Below are 17,253 nucleotides of genomic sequence, written 5' to 3' on the forward strand. Positions count from 1 at the left end.
TAAACAGTTTAGAAGAGAACAGAAGCTTTTGAAAAGTGGTGCTACAGAATAATGCTGAAGATTAGATGGGTAGATCACATAACTAATTATGAGGTACTGAAGAGAACTGGGGAGAAGATAAATTTGTGCCACAACCTGGTTAACAGGAGGGATCGGGACACATTCCGAGGCATCAAGGAATCACAAATTTAGTACTGGAGGGAAGTGTGGGGAGGGGGGTAAAAATTGTAGAGGGAGACCAAGAGATGAATACAGCAATAATGTTTAGAAGGATGTAGGCTGCAGTAATTACTCAGAGATGAAGAGGCTTGCCCAGGACAGAGTAGCATGGAGAGCTGCATCAAACCAGTCTTTGGACTGAAGGCCACAGCAACAACAACATGTCCACATACAACTCTTGCAACTAAAGCTGATACAGCATTTACTGGAAAAGGATTTCAGAACTGGAGAAAGACTACTGAAAAATTCAGAGCACATGAGAAGAAAGCTGCTCATTCACAAACTTATTGAGTCATATTCACGTAAAGCACCTACCTACTAAATGGAACTATCTCAACTGAAATTCAGCAACAAGAAATGGCTTTAGAATTGCTGATGATCATTATTAATAGCCTTAAATATCTTATCAGATAAGTATTGGCTGTTATAGGATAGAAAAACTTTGAAGGAAACTAAATGGAACTGTTGAATTTCACAGTAAATGAAAGCTATCTTTAAAACTGAGGCTTCAAAGAGGACAAAGTTGCACCTATCCAATGATACAAAATGAATTAATTGAAATCCTTGGTAAATAAATTTTGAACAGTAAACTTAAATAGCTGTCTCAGTGAATCCTTTAATTATACAGTGGTTTGTCATGGCACAAGGGATATTTCAGGTGATGAACAAGTGTGTGTTTGTTTTTTGTTTTTTTTCTTTTTTTAAAAAAAAATAAGGTGTGATGACAATTTAGATCATCGCTAAAGTTTTTTTGGAGTTCTATAAAACTCATTACGTATGTGGAGCAGACATAGCTGCATTCATTTATGACGTTCTTGTTAAATTGCAACTACCTACACTGATGAACCAAAACATTATGACCACTACCCACCATGAGCTCGAATGCCTTGTGGTGGTGTTACGGACATATGACACAGTAAGGAAAGAATGTAAGCAGAAGAGAGATGAACGGGCAGGCATTATAGCAAAGATATAGGCTGCAAATGCAAAAATCCATTGATATATGCAGTTTTGACAAAGGTCACATTGTTATGCCCCTGAGGTTGGAAACGAGAATCTCTAAAAGGTGAAGCTGGTCACCTGTTGGCATACTACTGTCATGAGAATCTACAGAAAATGGTTGAAGGATGATCAAATAACAAATAGGCCATATGGTATTGGATGATCATGTTTCATCACAAAATGTAGAGGTCAGAGAATGCTGAAGCATTACATGGACAGACTCATGTAATTTTATGTACAAATGTTGTTGTTGTTGTTGTGGTCTTGAGTCCAGAGACTGGTTTGATGCAGCTCTCCATGCTACTCTATCCTGTGCAAGCTTCTTCATCTCCCAGTGCCTACTGCAACCTACATCCTTCTGAATCTGCTTAGTGTATTCATCTCTTGGTCTCCCTCTACAATTTTTACCCTCCGTGCTGCCCTCCAATACTAAGTTTGTGATCCCTTGATGCCTAAGAAAATGACCTACCAACCGATCCCTTCTTCTGGTCAAGTTGTGCCACAAACTTCTCTTCTCCACAATCCTATTCAATACCTCCTCATTAGTTACGTGATCTACCCACCTTATCTTCAGCATTCTTCTGTAGCACCACATTTCGAAAGCTTCTATTCTTTTCTCGTCTAAACTAATTATCGTACATGTTTCACTTCCATACATGGGTACACTCCATGCAAATACTTTCAGAAACGACTTCCTGACACTTAAATCAATACTCAATATTAATAAATTACTCTTCTTCAGAATCGTTTTCCTTGCCATTGCCAGTCTACATTTTATATCCTCTCTACTTCAACCATCATCAGTTACTTTGCTCCCCAAATAGCAAAACTCCTTTACTACTTTGTGTCATTTCCTAATCTAATTCCCTCAGCATCACCCAACTTCATTCGACAACATTCCATTATCCTCGTTTTGCTTTTGTTGATGTTCGTCTTATGTCCTCCTTTCATGACATTATCCATTACGTTCAACTGCTCTTCGAAGTCCTATGCTGTCTCTGACAGAATTATAATATCATCGGTGAACCTCAAAGTTTTTGAAACTTCCTGGCAGATTAAAACTGTGTGCCCGACCGAGACTCGAACTCGGTAGCTCAGTTGGTAGAGCACTTGCCCGCGAAAGGCAATGGCTCCGAGTTCGAGTCTCGGTCTGGCACACAGTTTTAATCTGCCAGGAAGTTTCATATCAGTGCACACTCCGCTGCAGAGTGAAAATCTCATTCTGGAAACATCCCCCAGGCTGTGGCTAAGCCATGTCTCCACAATATCCTTTCTTTCAGGAGTGCTAGTTCTGCCAAGTTCGCAGGAGAGCTTCTGTAAAGTTTGGAAGGTAGGAGACGAGGGACTGGCAGAAGTAAAGCTGTGAGTACCGGGCGTGAGTCGTGCTTCGGTAGCTCAGTTGGTAGAGCACTTGCCCGCGAAAGGCATAGGTCCCGTGTTCAAGTCTCGGTCGGGCACATCTGCCAGGAAGTTTCATATCAGCGCACACTCCGCTGCAGAGTGAAAATCTCATTCTGGCTCAAAGTTTTTATTTCTTCTCCATGGATTTTAATACCTACTCCGAATTTTTCTTTTGTTTGCTTCACTGCTTGCTCAATATACAGATTGAATAACATCGGGGACAGGCTACAACCCTGTCTGACTCCCTTCCCAACCACTACTTCCCTTTCGTGCCGCACGACTCTTATAACTGCCATCTGGTTTCTGTACAAATTGCAAGTATCCTTTCGCTCCCTGTATTTTACCGCTGCCACCTGCAGAATCTGAAAGAGACTATTCCAGTCAACATTGTCAAAAGCTTTCTCTAAGTCTACAAATGCTAGAAACGTAGGTTTGCCTTTCCTTAACCTAGCTTCTAAGATAAGTCATAGGGTCAGTATTGCCTCACGTGTTCCAATATTTCTACAGAATCCAAACTGATCTTCCCCGAGGTCAGCTTCTACTAGTTTCTCCATTCGTCTGTAAAGAATTTGCGTTAGTATTTTGCAGCCGTGACTTATTAAACTGATAGTTCGGTAATTTTCACATCTGTCAACACCTGCTTTCTTTGGGACTGGAATTATTAGATTCTTCTTGAAGTCTGAGGGAATTTCGCCTGTCTCATACATCTTGCTCACCAGACGGTAGAGTTTTGTCAGGACTGGCTCTCCCAAGGCTGTCAGTAGTTCTAATGGATGTTGTCAACTCCTGGGGCCTTGTTTCGACTCAGGTCTTTCAGTGCCCTGTCAAACTCTTCACGCAGTATCATATCTCCCATTTCATCTTGATTTACATCCTCTTCCATTTCCATAATATTATCCTCAAGTACATCACACTTGTATAGATCCTCTATATACTCCTTCCACCTTTCTTCTTTCCCTTCTTTGCTTAGAACTGGGTTTCCATCTGAGCTCTTGATATTCATACAAGTGGTTCTCTTTTCTCCAAAGGTCTCTTTAATTTTCCTGTAGGCAGTATCTATCTTACTCCTAGTGAGATAAGCCTCCTTACATTTGTCCTCCATCCATCCCTGCTTAGCCATTTTGCACTTCCTGTCGATCTCATTTTTGAGACATTTGTATTCCTTTTTGCCTGCTTCGTTTACTGCATTTTTATATTTTCTCCTTTCATCAATTAAATTCAATATTTCTTCTGTTACCCAAGGATATCTACTAGCCCTTGTCTTTTTACCTACTTGATCCTCTGCTGCCTTCACTACTTCATCCCTCAAAGCTACCCAATTCATCTTCTACTGTATTTCTTTCTCCCATTCTTGTCAATTGTTCCCTTGTGCTCTCCCTGAAACTCTGTACAATGTCTGGTTTAGTCAGTTTATCCAGATCCCATCTCCTTAAATTACCACCTTTTTGTAGTTTCTTCAGTTTTAATCTACAGTTCATAACCAATAGAGTGTGGTCAGAGTCCATATCTGCCCCTGGAAATGTCTTACAATTTAAAACCTGGTTCCTAAATCTCTGCCTTACCTTTATATAATCTATCTGAAACCTGTCAGTATCTCCAGGTTTCTTCCATGTACACAACCTTCCTTTATATGTGATTTGAGACTTTCTCGGCGTATTCCATTCGTGAAATCTTCTCGGGTGATCAGCCGAGTAAAGGCGTCGTCTTCTCGCAACGTTTCGAAGGGTTTCGTACCCATCATCTTCAAGCGATGGGTACGAAACCCTTCGAAACGTTGCGAGAAGACGACGCCTTTACTCGGCTGATCACCCGAGAAGATTTCACCAACCTTCCTTTATGATTCTTGAAACAAGTGTTAGCTATGATTAAGTTGTGCTCTGTGCGAAATTCTACCAGGCGGCTTCCTCTTTCATTCCTTAACCCCATTCCATATTCACCTACTACGTTTCCTTCTCTCCCTTTTCCTACTACCGAATTCCAGTCAGCCATGACTATTAAATTTTCATCTCCCTTCACTGTCTGAATAATTTCTTTTATTTCATCATACATTTCTTCAATTCCTTCGTCATCTGCAGAGCTAGTTGGCATATAAACTTGTACTACTGCAGTAGGTGTGGGCTTCATGTCTACCTTGGCCACAATAATGCGTTCACTATGCTGTTTGTAGTAGCTTACCTGCACTCCTATTTTTTTTATTCATTATTAAACCTACTCCTGCATTACCCCTCCTGATAACGACGTCCTCCTGAGTAGTCCCTGCCTGGAGATCCGAATGGGGGACTATTTTACCTCCGGAATATTTTACCCAAGAGGACGCCATCATCATTTAACCATACAGTAAAGCTGCATGCCCTCGGGAAAAATTAGAGCTGTAGTTTCCCCTTGCTTTCAGCCGTTCACAGTACCAGCACAGCAAGGCTGTTTTGGTTAGTGTTACAAGGCCAGATCAGTCAATCGTCCGGAATGTTGTCCCTGCAACTACTGAAAAGGCTGCTGCCCCTCTTCAGGAACCACGCATTTGTCTGGCCTCTCAAAAGATAGCCCTCCGTTGTGGTTGCATCTATGGTACAGCTATCTGTATCGCTGAAGTACGCAAGCCTCCCCACCAACGGCAAGGTCCATGGTTCATGCGAATGTAACATCGCAAAAATGATGGGCAACACACAAATGGATGCTAATATATTTTTTTTACTGTAAATAACTTCATATCTAAATAACTTATGTACACTAATTTTGTGAACTGTAGTTATAATTTCATAAATAACATTTCAAAGATATTGCAAGTCTGGCTGTGAGCCGTGCATGGTTAGCCAAATGGTAAGGTGACTGGTTGTGATAAGTGGAAAATCCAGGTTTGAGTCCCGTTCAAGCACAAATTTTCATTGTCGTCATCCCATTCTACGGCTGATGATAGTCCTTATTTGCAACTGCAGATTCATTTGATGTGTTTCGTAATGGCTGTGGTCACTGCAGCATCTATTCTTCTGGATATGCATGCATGTCCAAAGGAACTTTGCACCGTAATCAGAATAACACAGACACTGCAACATCGCATTTATCTACCAATATAAGACAAGCAACTTTCAAGTACAATTGGCTGTACAGGAAAGTACATAATGGTAGAGAAGTCACACATGAACTAGTAAAAGTGAATTATGCCTGTCAGTATTACATAAATGCAGAGTAGCATGTTGCCTCTAGCCCAGAAATGGATTAGGCATAGCACTGATGGGACTGAGAATGCGACAAGTAGTAATTAAAACTAACACACTCTTCAAAAGCTGAGAGTAATATTTACCAAAAGCTGCTTCACCCAAACAGAATGTGAAATACATAATTTAATTCTGTTACTTATATTTATTCCAGTTGTGTATTACTGGTTAAAATAGGGCACTTTCTTTGTTCAGCTGCAAACACAAACCTCATGTATAAATGTAATTACAAGATTGAATGAGAGCCATAATTAACAAACATACCCCTGCTGGTACATGGAATCCAGAAAGAACAGCATCATGTGCCAGTATCCTCCCAATTCCCACAGAAATTGGATTGAGTCGAAATGTCTCCTTTAAGGCAGCCTTTGTATAGGATGCCTGATTAAGCACTTTCGATGTCACAGGAGTACTCTTTTCTGGAAGAAGTTTCAGTGCCTCTTGATGCATGAGCTTCTGGCTTTCTGGGTTCATAGCTAGATGGTACAGGGCAAATGATGATGAATAAGATGTCTGTAAGAAAAAGAAATATTGTATTAAGAAATTCTCATCATTCCTTAACAGAATTTACATAGTTAATTTTTCTCATAGAAATACATATGTCTTCGCTTATTGTAAATTTATGCTGTTGGTAACATGTTCACGACAATTATAATGATTATCACAATCCTGTCCATTAACAGAGGCAGTCACTTATTTCTAAAAATAACAGGCCACAGCTAATTGTGTCATGTGCCACTGATTAAATGATCATATGTTATTAGTTTCACAGACATTTTTCTGCCTACATTTCTTGTCATTATATCGGATTTGTAAGCAATATGTTATTATCAGTGTTACTCTAAAATAAAGATGCAGTTTTCCTACATGCCCATGGAGTTTAATAGCATGAGTCAATTTCTTCTTGATATGTTTTTAGTTTGTTCTCTAGCCTTCAGTATACAAAAAAATAAACACTAAAATAATTACTGAAATCTCTAAAATAGTCTTTTACTAAGTAATATAAAATTTTCATGATGGGAAGGGGGTGGGAAGCTGGAGGAAGGGGGGGGGGGGGGATAGGAGCAAAGAGGTTATTTGAAATGCACCACCCTGACATCTTCAAGAAAAGTAAAGAGAGGGGGGTGTCAGGGCAGTTGGGGCGGGGGGGGGGGGGGGGGGTGAAGGTGGATGTCATGCAGTAATGGAAGAAAAACAGTCCACAATGTACAATACAATGTGGAATTATCAATCGACAAAAGATAAAATACTATAAAAATTAGCAGAAACAGTCTTGAAAGCAACAAGTACATCTATGTACTAAGCAAACAAACAACTTTGCACTTTGATAATGGATTCTGGAAGCATAAGCATGGCTAGCACATGGGCTGCTGCAGTAATGGTGTGGGTAGGAGGGGGGAAGGGGGGCAGAGAGGAGGCAGGGGTGATAGCCCCATGTCCTCCTCACAGGGCAGGCAGCACACTGGACCCAATATTGCAGTTGCAATGCTTACAGCACACTGTATTGTTTCCTAACTTTGGTTGGCAATAAGTCAAACTTACACCAATTGCTCCACTTCCAGTAACGTGGCAAATTATTTTGTGAATACAGTGGGGCATCGAACATGATCATTGACTATCTAATTAATATGATGAGCTACTCACCAAGCCTTGGCAGGAGAGCACAAAGATAAAGGCATTAACAGTTGCTAATTTTTGGAGCCAACGGCTCTTTCTTCTGGCAGAAGGGTTGAAGGGGATGGAAGAGGACTTAAGGAAAAGCAACTCTGGGGTTCTGGGCAACTTTTCTGAATGCTATCACTTTTCTTAACCTCATCAACACTCTTCCTTAACCCCTGTTACATCCCTTCAACCATTCTGCCAGAAGAAGGAGCCACTGGCTCTGATAGCTTGCAAACTTTAATTCCTTTATATGTGTGTTCTCCTGCTGCTGCCTGGATGTTAGATTTTTTTATCCATCCAATTACATCATATTTTCAAAAACTGATTATTCTCATTGATTATTAACAGATTAATGTTATTCTGATCTTATTGCCAAAGTATGATTTATACTTCCAACAGATTTTTGTACAATCTCACAAATTCTTTGTTTCCAACAGTGCTTACTGTGTCCATTCCAGCTAAAATCATGTCAACTGCCATCCCTACAATATCCTTATGGCTTAAATCACGTGATAAGAGATACTGTTCTAGAAGAGAGGCCTGATGTCCATCATTTCGCTTCCATCCTTTTTCCATAGCTGTAGCTTTCTGTGAGACCAGCTCCAATGCAACACTGAAATAAAACACCATATTTAGAAAATTAAAAAGAAGCATTTCCTTTTTTTAGTGCAACTTTTTTAGCTCTACATCACAAGTAAAATTTACATCATTTTCACAGTAGCTTTTGAAGAACCTACTGCACACAAATTTCAGATTTCCAGAATGATGTGGCCACAGTGTAGGTTGTCAAAAGTCTCTAGACAAGCATCCTCCCCCCTCCCCCCCCCCCCCACGAATAACACTGCAACACTGTGACTTGTCACATGATGGAGCTGAAAGTGGATACATGTAGAAGCAATGTGTTAACAAGTATACTGCTAATTACATTTGTCACATTTTCTGCACTAAATTCAAGTTGGGCATTCAAGATACGGAGATAAAAGTTTCAATGTCCACTATTGGAGATATGATTGTGAATTGAATTTTTTAGGGACACCCTAAACTCATATAATATTTTCATGGTCCTATATAAATAACTAATAGAGAACACTGAACTCTAAAGCACATTTTTCAAATGGACCATTAGACATCCTGGGAGTAACACTATAGCTCAAATGCAGATTTTAGTGACAGGCTGATCTGTTGAATGACTGTAGACTGGTGCAATGACATATTTGGTCAATGGGGCTATAGAAGGTTTTATGAAACATTGATTTAGAAGATATTGAATGACCCTCAAACAATGGAAACTCCAGGTAGGAATATCAAGAATATAGGAAAAGATAGGTTGCTATTTACTTAAAGATAACACACTAAGTTGGAGACAGGTACAACTAATAGACACTTACACATAAGCTTTCTGCCACAGCCTTTGTTGAAAAAGGAGAAACTCACACCATTCACACCTCACACATACAAGACTGCCAGCTCCAGCAGCTTGGACCACAATGCATTGTTTTTGTATGTCCATCCTTCTGATTGGAGATTTGGGGGACTTTGGCCATTCACTTACATAATAAAATGGAACACCTACAGTAATCATTATGATATTATTTGTTATATGGCTACCAGTTTCAGTGTTTCAGTACACCATCTTCAGCTCTTAACCAGTGGTAGTTGATGGTTGGAGACACAACATCATTGTTACAGTTAGTCAGCAAAAACCAGTTTATAGATGCCACTGATGGAATTGTGTATATGATTGGAGTTAACATTGTCAACATCAGTTAAGGCCTAAAGATGGTGTACTGAAGCACTGAACTGGTATCCACATAATAAATAACATTGATAGGACTGCTGTAAGTGTTCCATTTCATTACATACAATGCATTGTGCCCAGAGCTGCCAGAGTTGGCAGTCATGTGTGCACGAGGTGTGCTTGCTTGTGTGAATGAATGGTGTGTGTTTCTCTTTTCCAGATGAAGGCTGTGGCCAAAAACTTATGTGCGTCTTTTAATTATGATGGTTGCAACTTAGCATGTTATCTTTGTGGTAAGTAGCAGTCTATCTTTTCCTACATTGTTAGTGATACTCAGGTCATTCTTCAGAAAGTGTGGAAACAAATTCAACACTCAATATGTCACATCTTCTACATCTACATACAAAGTTCATGAACTGTTCAAAATTGCATATGAGAGAGTACTTACTATTGTACCCAATGTTCAGATTTCTTCCCACTCCAATTGTGTATGGTACACAGTAAGAGTGACTGCTTAAAAGTCCCTGTGCTTGCCATAATTAGTCTAATATTCTCTTCACAGGCCCTATAGGGGGAAAACATCTGTTTCTTGGTTTCTCACTTAATACTGATTCTTAGAACCTTAGAAGTAAGATATCTCAGTGCAGTTTGCATCTATTTTTGAGCATCTGCCAATTCAGCTTTTCTGATATTTCCATGACACTACTTGCTGAGTCAAACAAATCTGTGATCATGTGTGCTAGTCTTCTTTGAATATGTTCAGTATCCCTGTTAGTTCTATTTGGTGTGGATCTCACACACTTAAGCAATATTTTATAATGGAATGCACAAGTGTTTAAGCCATCTCCTTTGTATACAGACTGCATCTTCCCAGTATCCTATCATGAACTGAAGCCTGGCACCTGTTTTATTGACAGCTGAATGCACATCATCATTTAATTCATATCTACACAGACTGTTACATCCAGATATTTGTATGAATTGACTGATTCCTGCTGAGAATCACCAACATTACAGTCATAAGATATCATTTTTCTGCATTTTGTAAAATTCACAATTTTACATTTCTGAACATTTAATGTAAGTTGAAATATTTACAATACTTTGAAATATTATCAAGATCTCAAAGGAAATTTGTGAATAGCAACAAAATTCTACATTTTTATCATACTCGTAGATTAGTCACCAATGGTGGTCATGTATTCTGTGGAGAAAAGGATTCAATAACATCTAGTGAGATTATAATGGATTCTGAATGTGAATTAATCTGGGCGAAGTTAAGCATCAAAGGTGAGTCAAAAATGGTAATGAGATCCTTTTATAGGCCACCTGTCTCAGCATAAGAAGTGGTAGAGCACTTCAGAGAGAACGTGCAGAATTTAGTGAATAAGTTTCCTGATCACACAGTTGTAATGGGGGTGACTTCAGCTTTTCTGTTGTAGACTGGGATGGTCATGCTATCAAAACTGGTGCCAGAGACGGGGACTGTGTGACATTATTTTGAATGTCTTGTCCAAAAATACTTTGAGCTGATAGAGAATCAACTCATGAAGGTAGTCTTAGACCTCTTAGCAACAAACAGATATGAACTTCTCAAACTAGTTAATGCAAAGGAGAGTATCAGTGATCACAAGGCTATGATAGCATCTATGACTATGGTCATTACAAGGAATGTTAAGAAAGGCAGGAAAAGGTTTTTGGTTAGCAAGAGTTATGGGATATAAATTGCAGAATATTTGAGTACTCAACATCAAATATTTGGTACTCAGGACGTTGGTGTGGAGTACAAATGGAAAGATTTTGAAAGCATTGTTCAATATGCCTTAGACAAGTATGTTCTGAGCAAGGTCTTAAGGGATGAGAAAGATCCACTGTCATGTAATGGTTTTGTTAAAAAAACTGCTAAATAAACAAAGAGACCTTCCTCATGGATGGAAGAGAAGTCAAAACCTAGCTGACAAACAAAGGCTGAATAAAGTGAAAATGAGCATAAGGTGAGCAATGAGATAAGCATTCAATGACTTTTGAAAGCAAAATTTTGTCAACTGAGCTAAGAAAAGAACCCAATGTTTTGATCTAACACAAGATCAGTAAGCAGTTCAAAATCTATTCATTCACACAGTGTTCATACTCAAATTGAAATGGAAGATAACAAAGAGAAATACTGAATTCAGTCTTCTGAAATTGTTTCAGTGTGGAGGACCATAACACAGTCCCTCCTTTCCACCACTGTATAAATTCTGAAATGGCACATATTGAGATAATCAGTCATGGAATAGAAAAGCAACTGCAATCTGTTAGTAATGGAAAGGCATCAGGACCAGATGAAATATCTTTAATATTCTACAAAGACTATGCAAGAGAACTTGCTCCCCTTCTAGCAGCAGTTTATCATAAGTTTCTGGAGCAACAAAGGGTACCAATTGACTGGAAAACAGTTCAGATCATTCCCATTTTCAAGAAGTGTCGTAGGACAGATGCACATAATTGTAGGACCATATCATTGATGTTAATATGGAACATGTTTTGGCCTCACGTATTGTGATGTTTTTGCAAAATGAAAATCTCCTGTATAAAAATCAAGAAGGATTCCACAAACACAGAGGTATTGTGAACTCAGTCATTCTGTCACTCTATGATATCCACAACACTGCAAATATTCAGCATTCATATTTATACATTTTTTAGACTTCAGAAAGGAATTCGACACTGTCCCACAGTGCCACTTAGTGAAAAAAAAAATAAGTTTACCAAGTATTGAACCATATTCATGACTGGATTCAAGACTTTCTTGCAGACAGAACTCAACCCATCACTCTTAATGGAACAAAACTGACAGATGTAAAGGTAATTCTGGGAGTACCTCAGGGAAGTGAGAGAGGACCTCACTGTTTATAATGAATATAAATGTTTTAGTATAATGCATCAGCAGCTCTTTAAGGCTGTCCACAGATGGTGCAGTTGGCTATAAGAAGGTAGCAATGCCAGAAGACAGGAATAGTTTGCTGAAGGGCCTACAGAGGTTTGATAAATGGAGCAGGGACTGGTAGATGATACTGAATGTAAATAAATGTAACTAGTGCACCTACATGACAAAAGAAATCTGCTACTGTACAACTACACTACTAATGACAAATTGCTGGAAACAGTAACTACCACAGAATAACTAGAAGTATCTATACAGAGTGACCTCAAGTGAAATGCCCACAAACAGTAGGAAAAGCTGATGGCAGACTGTGATTTACAGGAAGAATATTAAGAAAATCCAATTTACCTACTAAAAAATGGCTTACAAGGCGCTTGTTTGACCAATTCTTCAGTATTGTACATCTATCTGGCATCCTTACCAGGTAGCACAGATAGAAGAGCTAGAGAAGATCCAACAAAGAGTGGTTCCTTTCAGCAGGGGATCATTTAGTCTGCAAAAGAGCATTACAGAGATGCTCAATAAGCTCCCATGGCAGACACTGCAACAGAGGCACTGTGCATCACAGAGAGGTTTATTATTGAAATTTTGAGAGGGTACATTCCAGGAAGAGTCGGACAGCATACTACTGTCTCCCACATATGTCTTTCAAATTGACCATAATGCTAAAATTCGAGAAATTGGAGCTAAAACAGAGGCTTAACCCCAATCATTTTCCCCATGCACCATTCAGGAATGGAACAAGGAAGGGGGGATCAGTTAATGGTACCAAAAGTACCCTCCACCACTCACCATCTGGTGGCTTGCATGGTGTTTATGTGGTGGTAGATTACATCAAATTTTTAATCTTAATTCCAAATATTCTGACAAATTGTAAAAGGGGTAGTTAATGAGATATTCTTTTAATTTGTTTTTGAATATCTATAAATTTTCAATTTCCTGCCTGATGTCTGCTGACAACCTGCTATACATTTGCACAACTGGACATAAAAGTCCTCTCGGAACCCTACGTAGGGATGCACAGCACACAGAAATTACATTTTCTTCTAGTATTGTGGCTATGAATTGTAGAGTAAATCCTAAATGCACTTTAGTTGTTCGTAACAAATACTACTCAGGAGTATATGTATTGGCACAACATAGATATTTCAGCAATCATTGATCTCACACTCCATATATCATGAATGGAATGGGAGGAAGCCTCAACAAGTTTTACAATGGGAAGTACCCTTTGTCACACACTTCACATTGGTTTTGAGTGTGGAGATGTGGATGCAGATGTAACTATAAGAGTCCCCAGCTTCCTCAAGAGGATTCTGCAATTTGGTTATCTATGTTACACAATGTTCTCATAGTATGCTTCTGTAGAATAAATAATTTTTAGGCTTAGGTCCATTTCAGCAGAACAGTAGTGAGTGAAGCTATGCTAGCAATCTTGCCTGTAGGACAATTTGGTGAGACTTCTAATCACAAAGCAGGCTGAACTGAACTTTTCAGTTAATTGATCCAATGCTGTAATCATTTGAGTTTATGATGTATCTCTGCCTTGGAACTTCACTTGTGGAAACTCATTCAATTTATGCCTATTGATCTCTACTTCTGGTGGCTGTAAGTGAACTTATTATTCTTATGCTAATACTCTGTCCATGCAAAAGGAATGCCTTTAACAGCACAAGATTTTAGTTACCATAGCAGAATTTTATGGTCTATGCAATCAAACAAATGTTTCTTTAGTTCTGCCATAACTGAGTTTGTGAGATCCAGAACATGATTTGAGATTCAGTAATAAAATTCAAACAATGGAAAATCCATGATGGAATGTAACAATATTATAAGAAGGAAAGTTGCCTCTCATCATATAGCAGAGACGCTGAGTTGCAGATAGGAACAACAAAAAGCTTTTGGCCATTGACGTTCGTCAACAATAGAGACACATACGCAACTCACACACATGACTGTCATGTGTGTGAGTTTTGTGTGTGTGTGTGTGTGTGTGTGTGTGTGTGTGTGTGTGTGTGTGTGTGCGCGCGCGCGTGCACGTGTGTGTCTATTGTTGACAAGGGCCAATAGCCAAAAGCTTTAATTGTGAAAGTCTTTTTGTTGTGCCTATCCGCTATATGGTGGGTGGCAACTTTCCTTCTCATAATAATAAAAATCATGTTTTTTGAAAAATTGTGATTTTCACAACAACTATAAGACACTTTATTGTGAAAATCACTTGGTAGTTTTCACATAACAGTTTGCAAATGTGTTTACACATATAGTGCAGTAAGCTATGAAGAAGGACTATTGAGGAAGCAAAACTTACTTATTAAGCTAAGACACTGTGTCTAAAATAGACATATGTAATTAAAGTTAAAATCATTCACCATATACAACTTTCAATGTTTTAACTATATGGCTACATAAGTGAAACAAAGAGTTTCCACTCTGATTTTAAATGCAGAAAATAGAACTATGTGCCTAATTTAGCAGTTACTTTCAATAGTAGACACAGTTTGTCATATTATGGAGAACCTACTCATTATTCTCTTTAATGAATAGGATGACTTGATAGTTATCAGTTACAACTTCACCTTCAGTAATAAGATTGCATTATCCTATTTAATTCAACTTTAAATTCCTAGTTGCAAATGTCTGAAAAAAGATGTAATAATGCTGCACTTATGTGAGAACTAATATTGAAGAGATAGCAGAACTGGACTATTCATTTTATGCCTCAAAATTTCACTATTTCTTGTTTATTAAAAAGTTCAAGAGTTCTTATCACTCGGAGGGAGTATTATTAAGTGTTGAACTTTGAGTTTGGGGAAGAGGAAGTGTTCTGCTGTGTAAGTTCATTATGCACCTGGCTTTCCCAGGAGAGAGCATGGTGGTGAGTCCTGTGGTGCTGTGGGGTGGCAGTACTATCAGAAATGAGCTTCACCTGCTCCTGCTTTTTTCCACAGCTGACCACAGTCCTTTCATGGGCACAGACTGACTCACTGTTATCAGGGAGGAAGAGACTGGGCAGAAAACTCACAACTGATTCCTTATGTATCATATTCCAAGATGTGATTTGCACTTCAGTGATTCATAAAGCAGATGCTTATTATTGTTGAACTCCATTTTCTCTATAGATTATTAGTAGACTGGAAAAAAGGGAAGTATTTTTATGGAAATTAGAATGAATAGGTTATACAAACAAATGTTTAGTAACTACAGTCAATATACTATGTGGGCTTTTCTATAAAGATGAAATTATCTGAAGTCAACAGAAGACTATTCCAGAAGAACACCTTTATTGAAAAACAAGCTTAGCAGGTTTTTACTATTTTACTACCTTAATTATTGGTTGTGGCTTCTTTTAAGTGGAGTGATAGTCTATTATACACAAAAATGGTATGATTGATAGTATATGAAAGTTATGCAATATAAAACAATATTTCACTGACCTCTCCATAAAATGATAAGCTATCTTGAACTTCTTGTACAGTGGAGTTTCCATGAATTTCCACAGCTGTAATCCATTGTCTAGTTCCACAACACAGCTATTAGTAGTCTCTGCAGCTTTAATCAGTTTTGATGATCGAGATTCATTTTTCAGTCCTTCTTCAGTAAGACTGCCTAAATTAACGTCAAATGCCACTAACCCCACCACTGAGAATGAAATATAACAACTAACCATTAGAACAAATGCAACCATGACATTCAGATTTGCTGTGATATGTTAGTTAAATGTGTTATAGGTACTTTTTTAATTCTATTTTACACATCTAGTCCTGTAGGGCCAAACTGAGAAGCAAATCTCCGTGTCATGGAATGTGTCAGTACATGAATTTATAACAGAAACGTAATAATAAATAAAATAAAATGTTTGTGAACCCTAAAAAGACTACAAGTTATAAGTTTATACATACATGATCAACAATGTAATGCAGGAATTAGATTAATTTTTCAAGGAACACTGTATAAACATGTAATGAAATTTACATACAAGTAATATGGCACAATGAGACCAATGTAAACTCTCTCTCTCTCTCTCTCTCTCTCTCTCTCTCTCTCTCTCTCCTCTCTTTGTCTCTGTCTCAATAACGACTAAATATGCACCAATGAAACTGCATCAGAAGTATAGGAATTACAAGACAAAATTTGTTTCATATCTCACATGGTAGCATATGTTCTATGTTATTTCTCATACAATGAATAGCCAAAGAAACTGTTACATCTGCCTAATATCATGTAGGGCCCCCAAGAGCAAGCAGAAGTGCCACTACACTATGTGGCATGGTCTTGACTAATGCCAGAAATAATGCTGGAGGGAACTGACACCATGAGTCCTGCAGAGCTGTCCACAAATCCATAAGAGTACGAGGGGGTGTAGATCTCTACTGAACAGCATGTTTCAAGGCATCCCAGATATGCTCAATAATGTTCATGTCTGGGGAGTCTGATGGCCAGCTGAAGTGTTTAAACTCAGAAGAGTGTTAATGGAGCCACTCTGTAGCAATTCTGGGCATGTGGGCCATCCCATTGTCCTGCTGGAATTGCCCAAGTCCATTGAAATGCACAATGGACATGAATGGACGCAGGTGATCAGATAGGATGCTTATATATGTGTCACCTGTCAGAGTCGTAGTCCCATATCACTCAGCCTCCACCAGCTTGAACAGTCCCCTGCTGGCATGCAGGGTCCATGGATTCATGATGTTGTCTTCATACCTGTACACATCCACCCACTCAATTTGAAACAAGGCAACATGTTTCCAGTCATCAACAGTCCAATATTGGTATTGACAGGACCAGGCAAGGCATAAAGCTTTGTGTTGTGCAGTCATCAATGGTACACAAGTGGGCCTTCAGTTCCGAAAGTCCATATTGATGATGCTTCATTGAATGGTTCACATGCTGACACTTGTTGATGGCCCAGCATTGAAATCTGCAGCAATTTGCAGAAGGGTTGCACTTCTGTCACATTAAACAATTCTCTTCAGCCATCATTGGTCCCATTCTTGCAGGATCTTTTCCTGTCTACAGCAACATTGGAGATTTGATGTTTTACCAGTTTTCTGATATTCATGGCACACTCATGAAATGGTTGTACAGGAAAATCC

The 17,253-nt window shown here is 38.7% G+C and overlaps 1 protein-coding gene across 2 annotated transcripts in view; it reads right to left on the reverse strand.

Annotated features, from left to right (window-relative positions):
* LOC126203248 (cytochrome P450 302a1, mitochondrial) overlaps positions 1-17,253 on the reverse strand; it is a 218,288-nt gene that overhangs the window by 32,153 nt on the left and 168,882 nt on the right. For both annotated transcript variants that reach the window (XM_049937503.1, XM_049937504.1), the window contains exons 5-7: positions 15,595-15,799; positions 7,941-8,109; positions 6,099-6,347 (exon numbers count right to left, since the gene is read on the reverse strand). In XM_049937503.1, coding sequence (XP_049793460.1) covers positions 6,099-6,347; positions 7,941-8,109; positions 15,595-15,799 — 623 coding nt within the window. The remainder of the gene's footprint in view (positions 1-6,098; positions 6,348-7,940; positions 8,110-15,594; positions 15,800-17,253) is intronic.

The sequence above is a fragment of the Schistocerca nitens genome, chromosome 9 (assembly GCF_023898315.1).
Source record: "Schistocerca nitens isolate TAMUIC-IGC-003100 chromosome 9, iqSchNite1.1, whole genome shotgun sequence".
Classification (NCBI taxonomy): Eukaryota; Metazoa; Arthropoda; class Insecta; order Orthoptera; family Acrididae; genus Schistocerca; species Schistocerca nitens.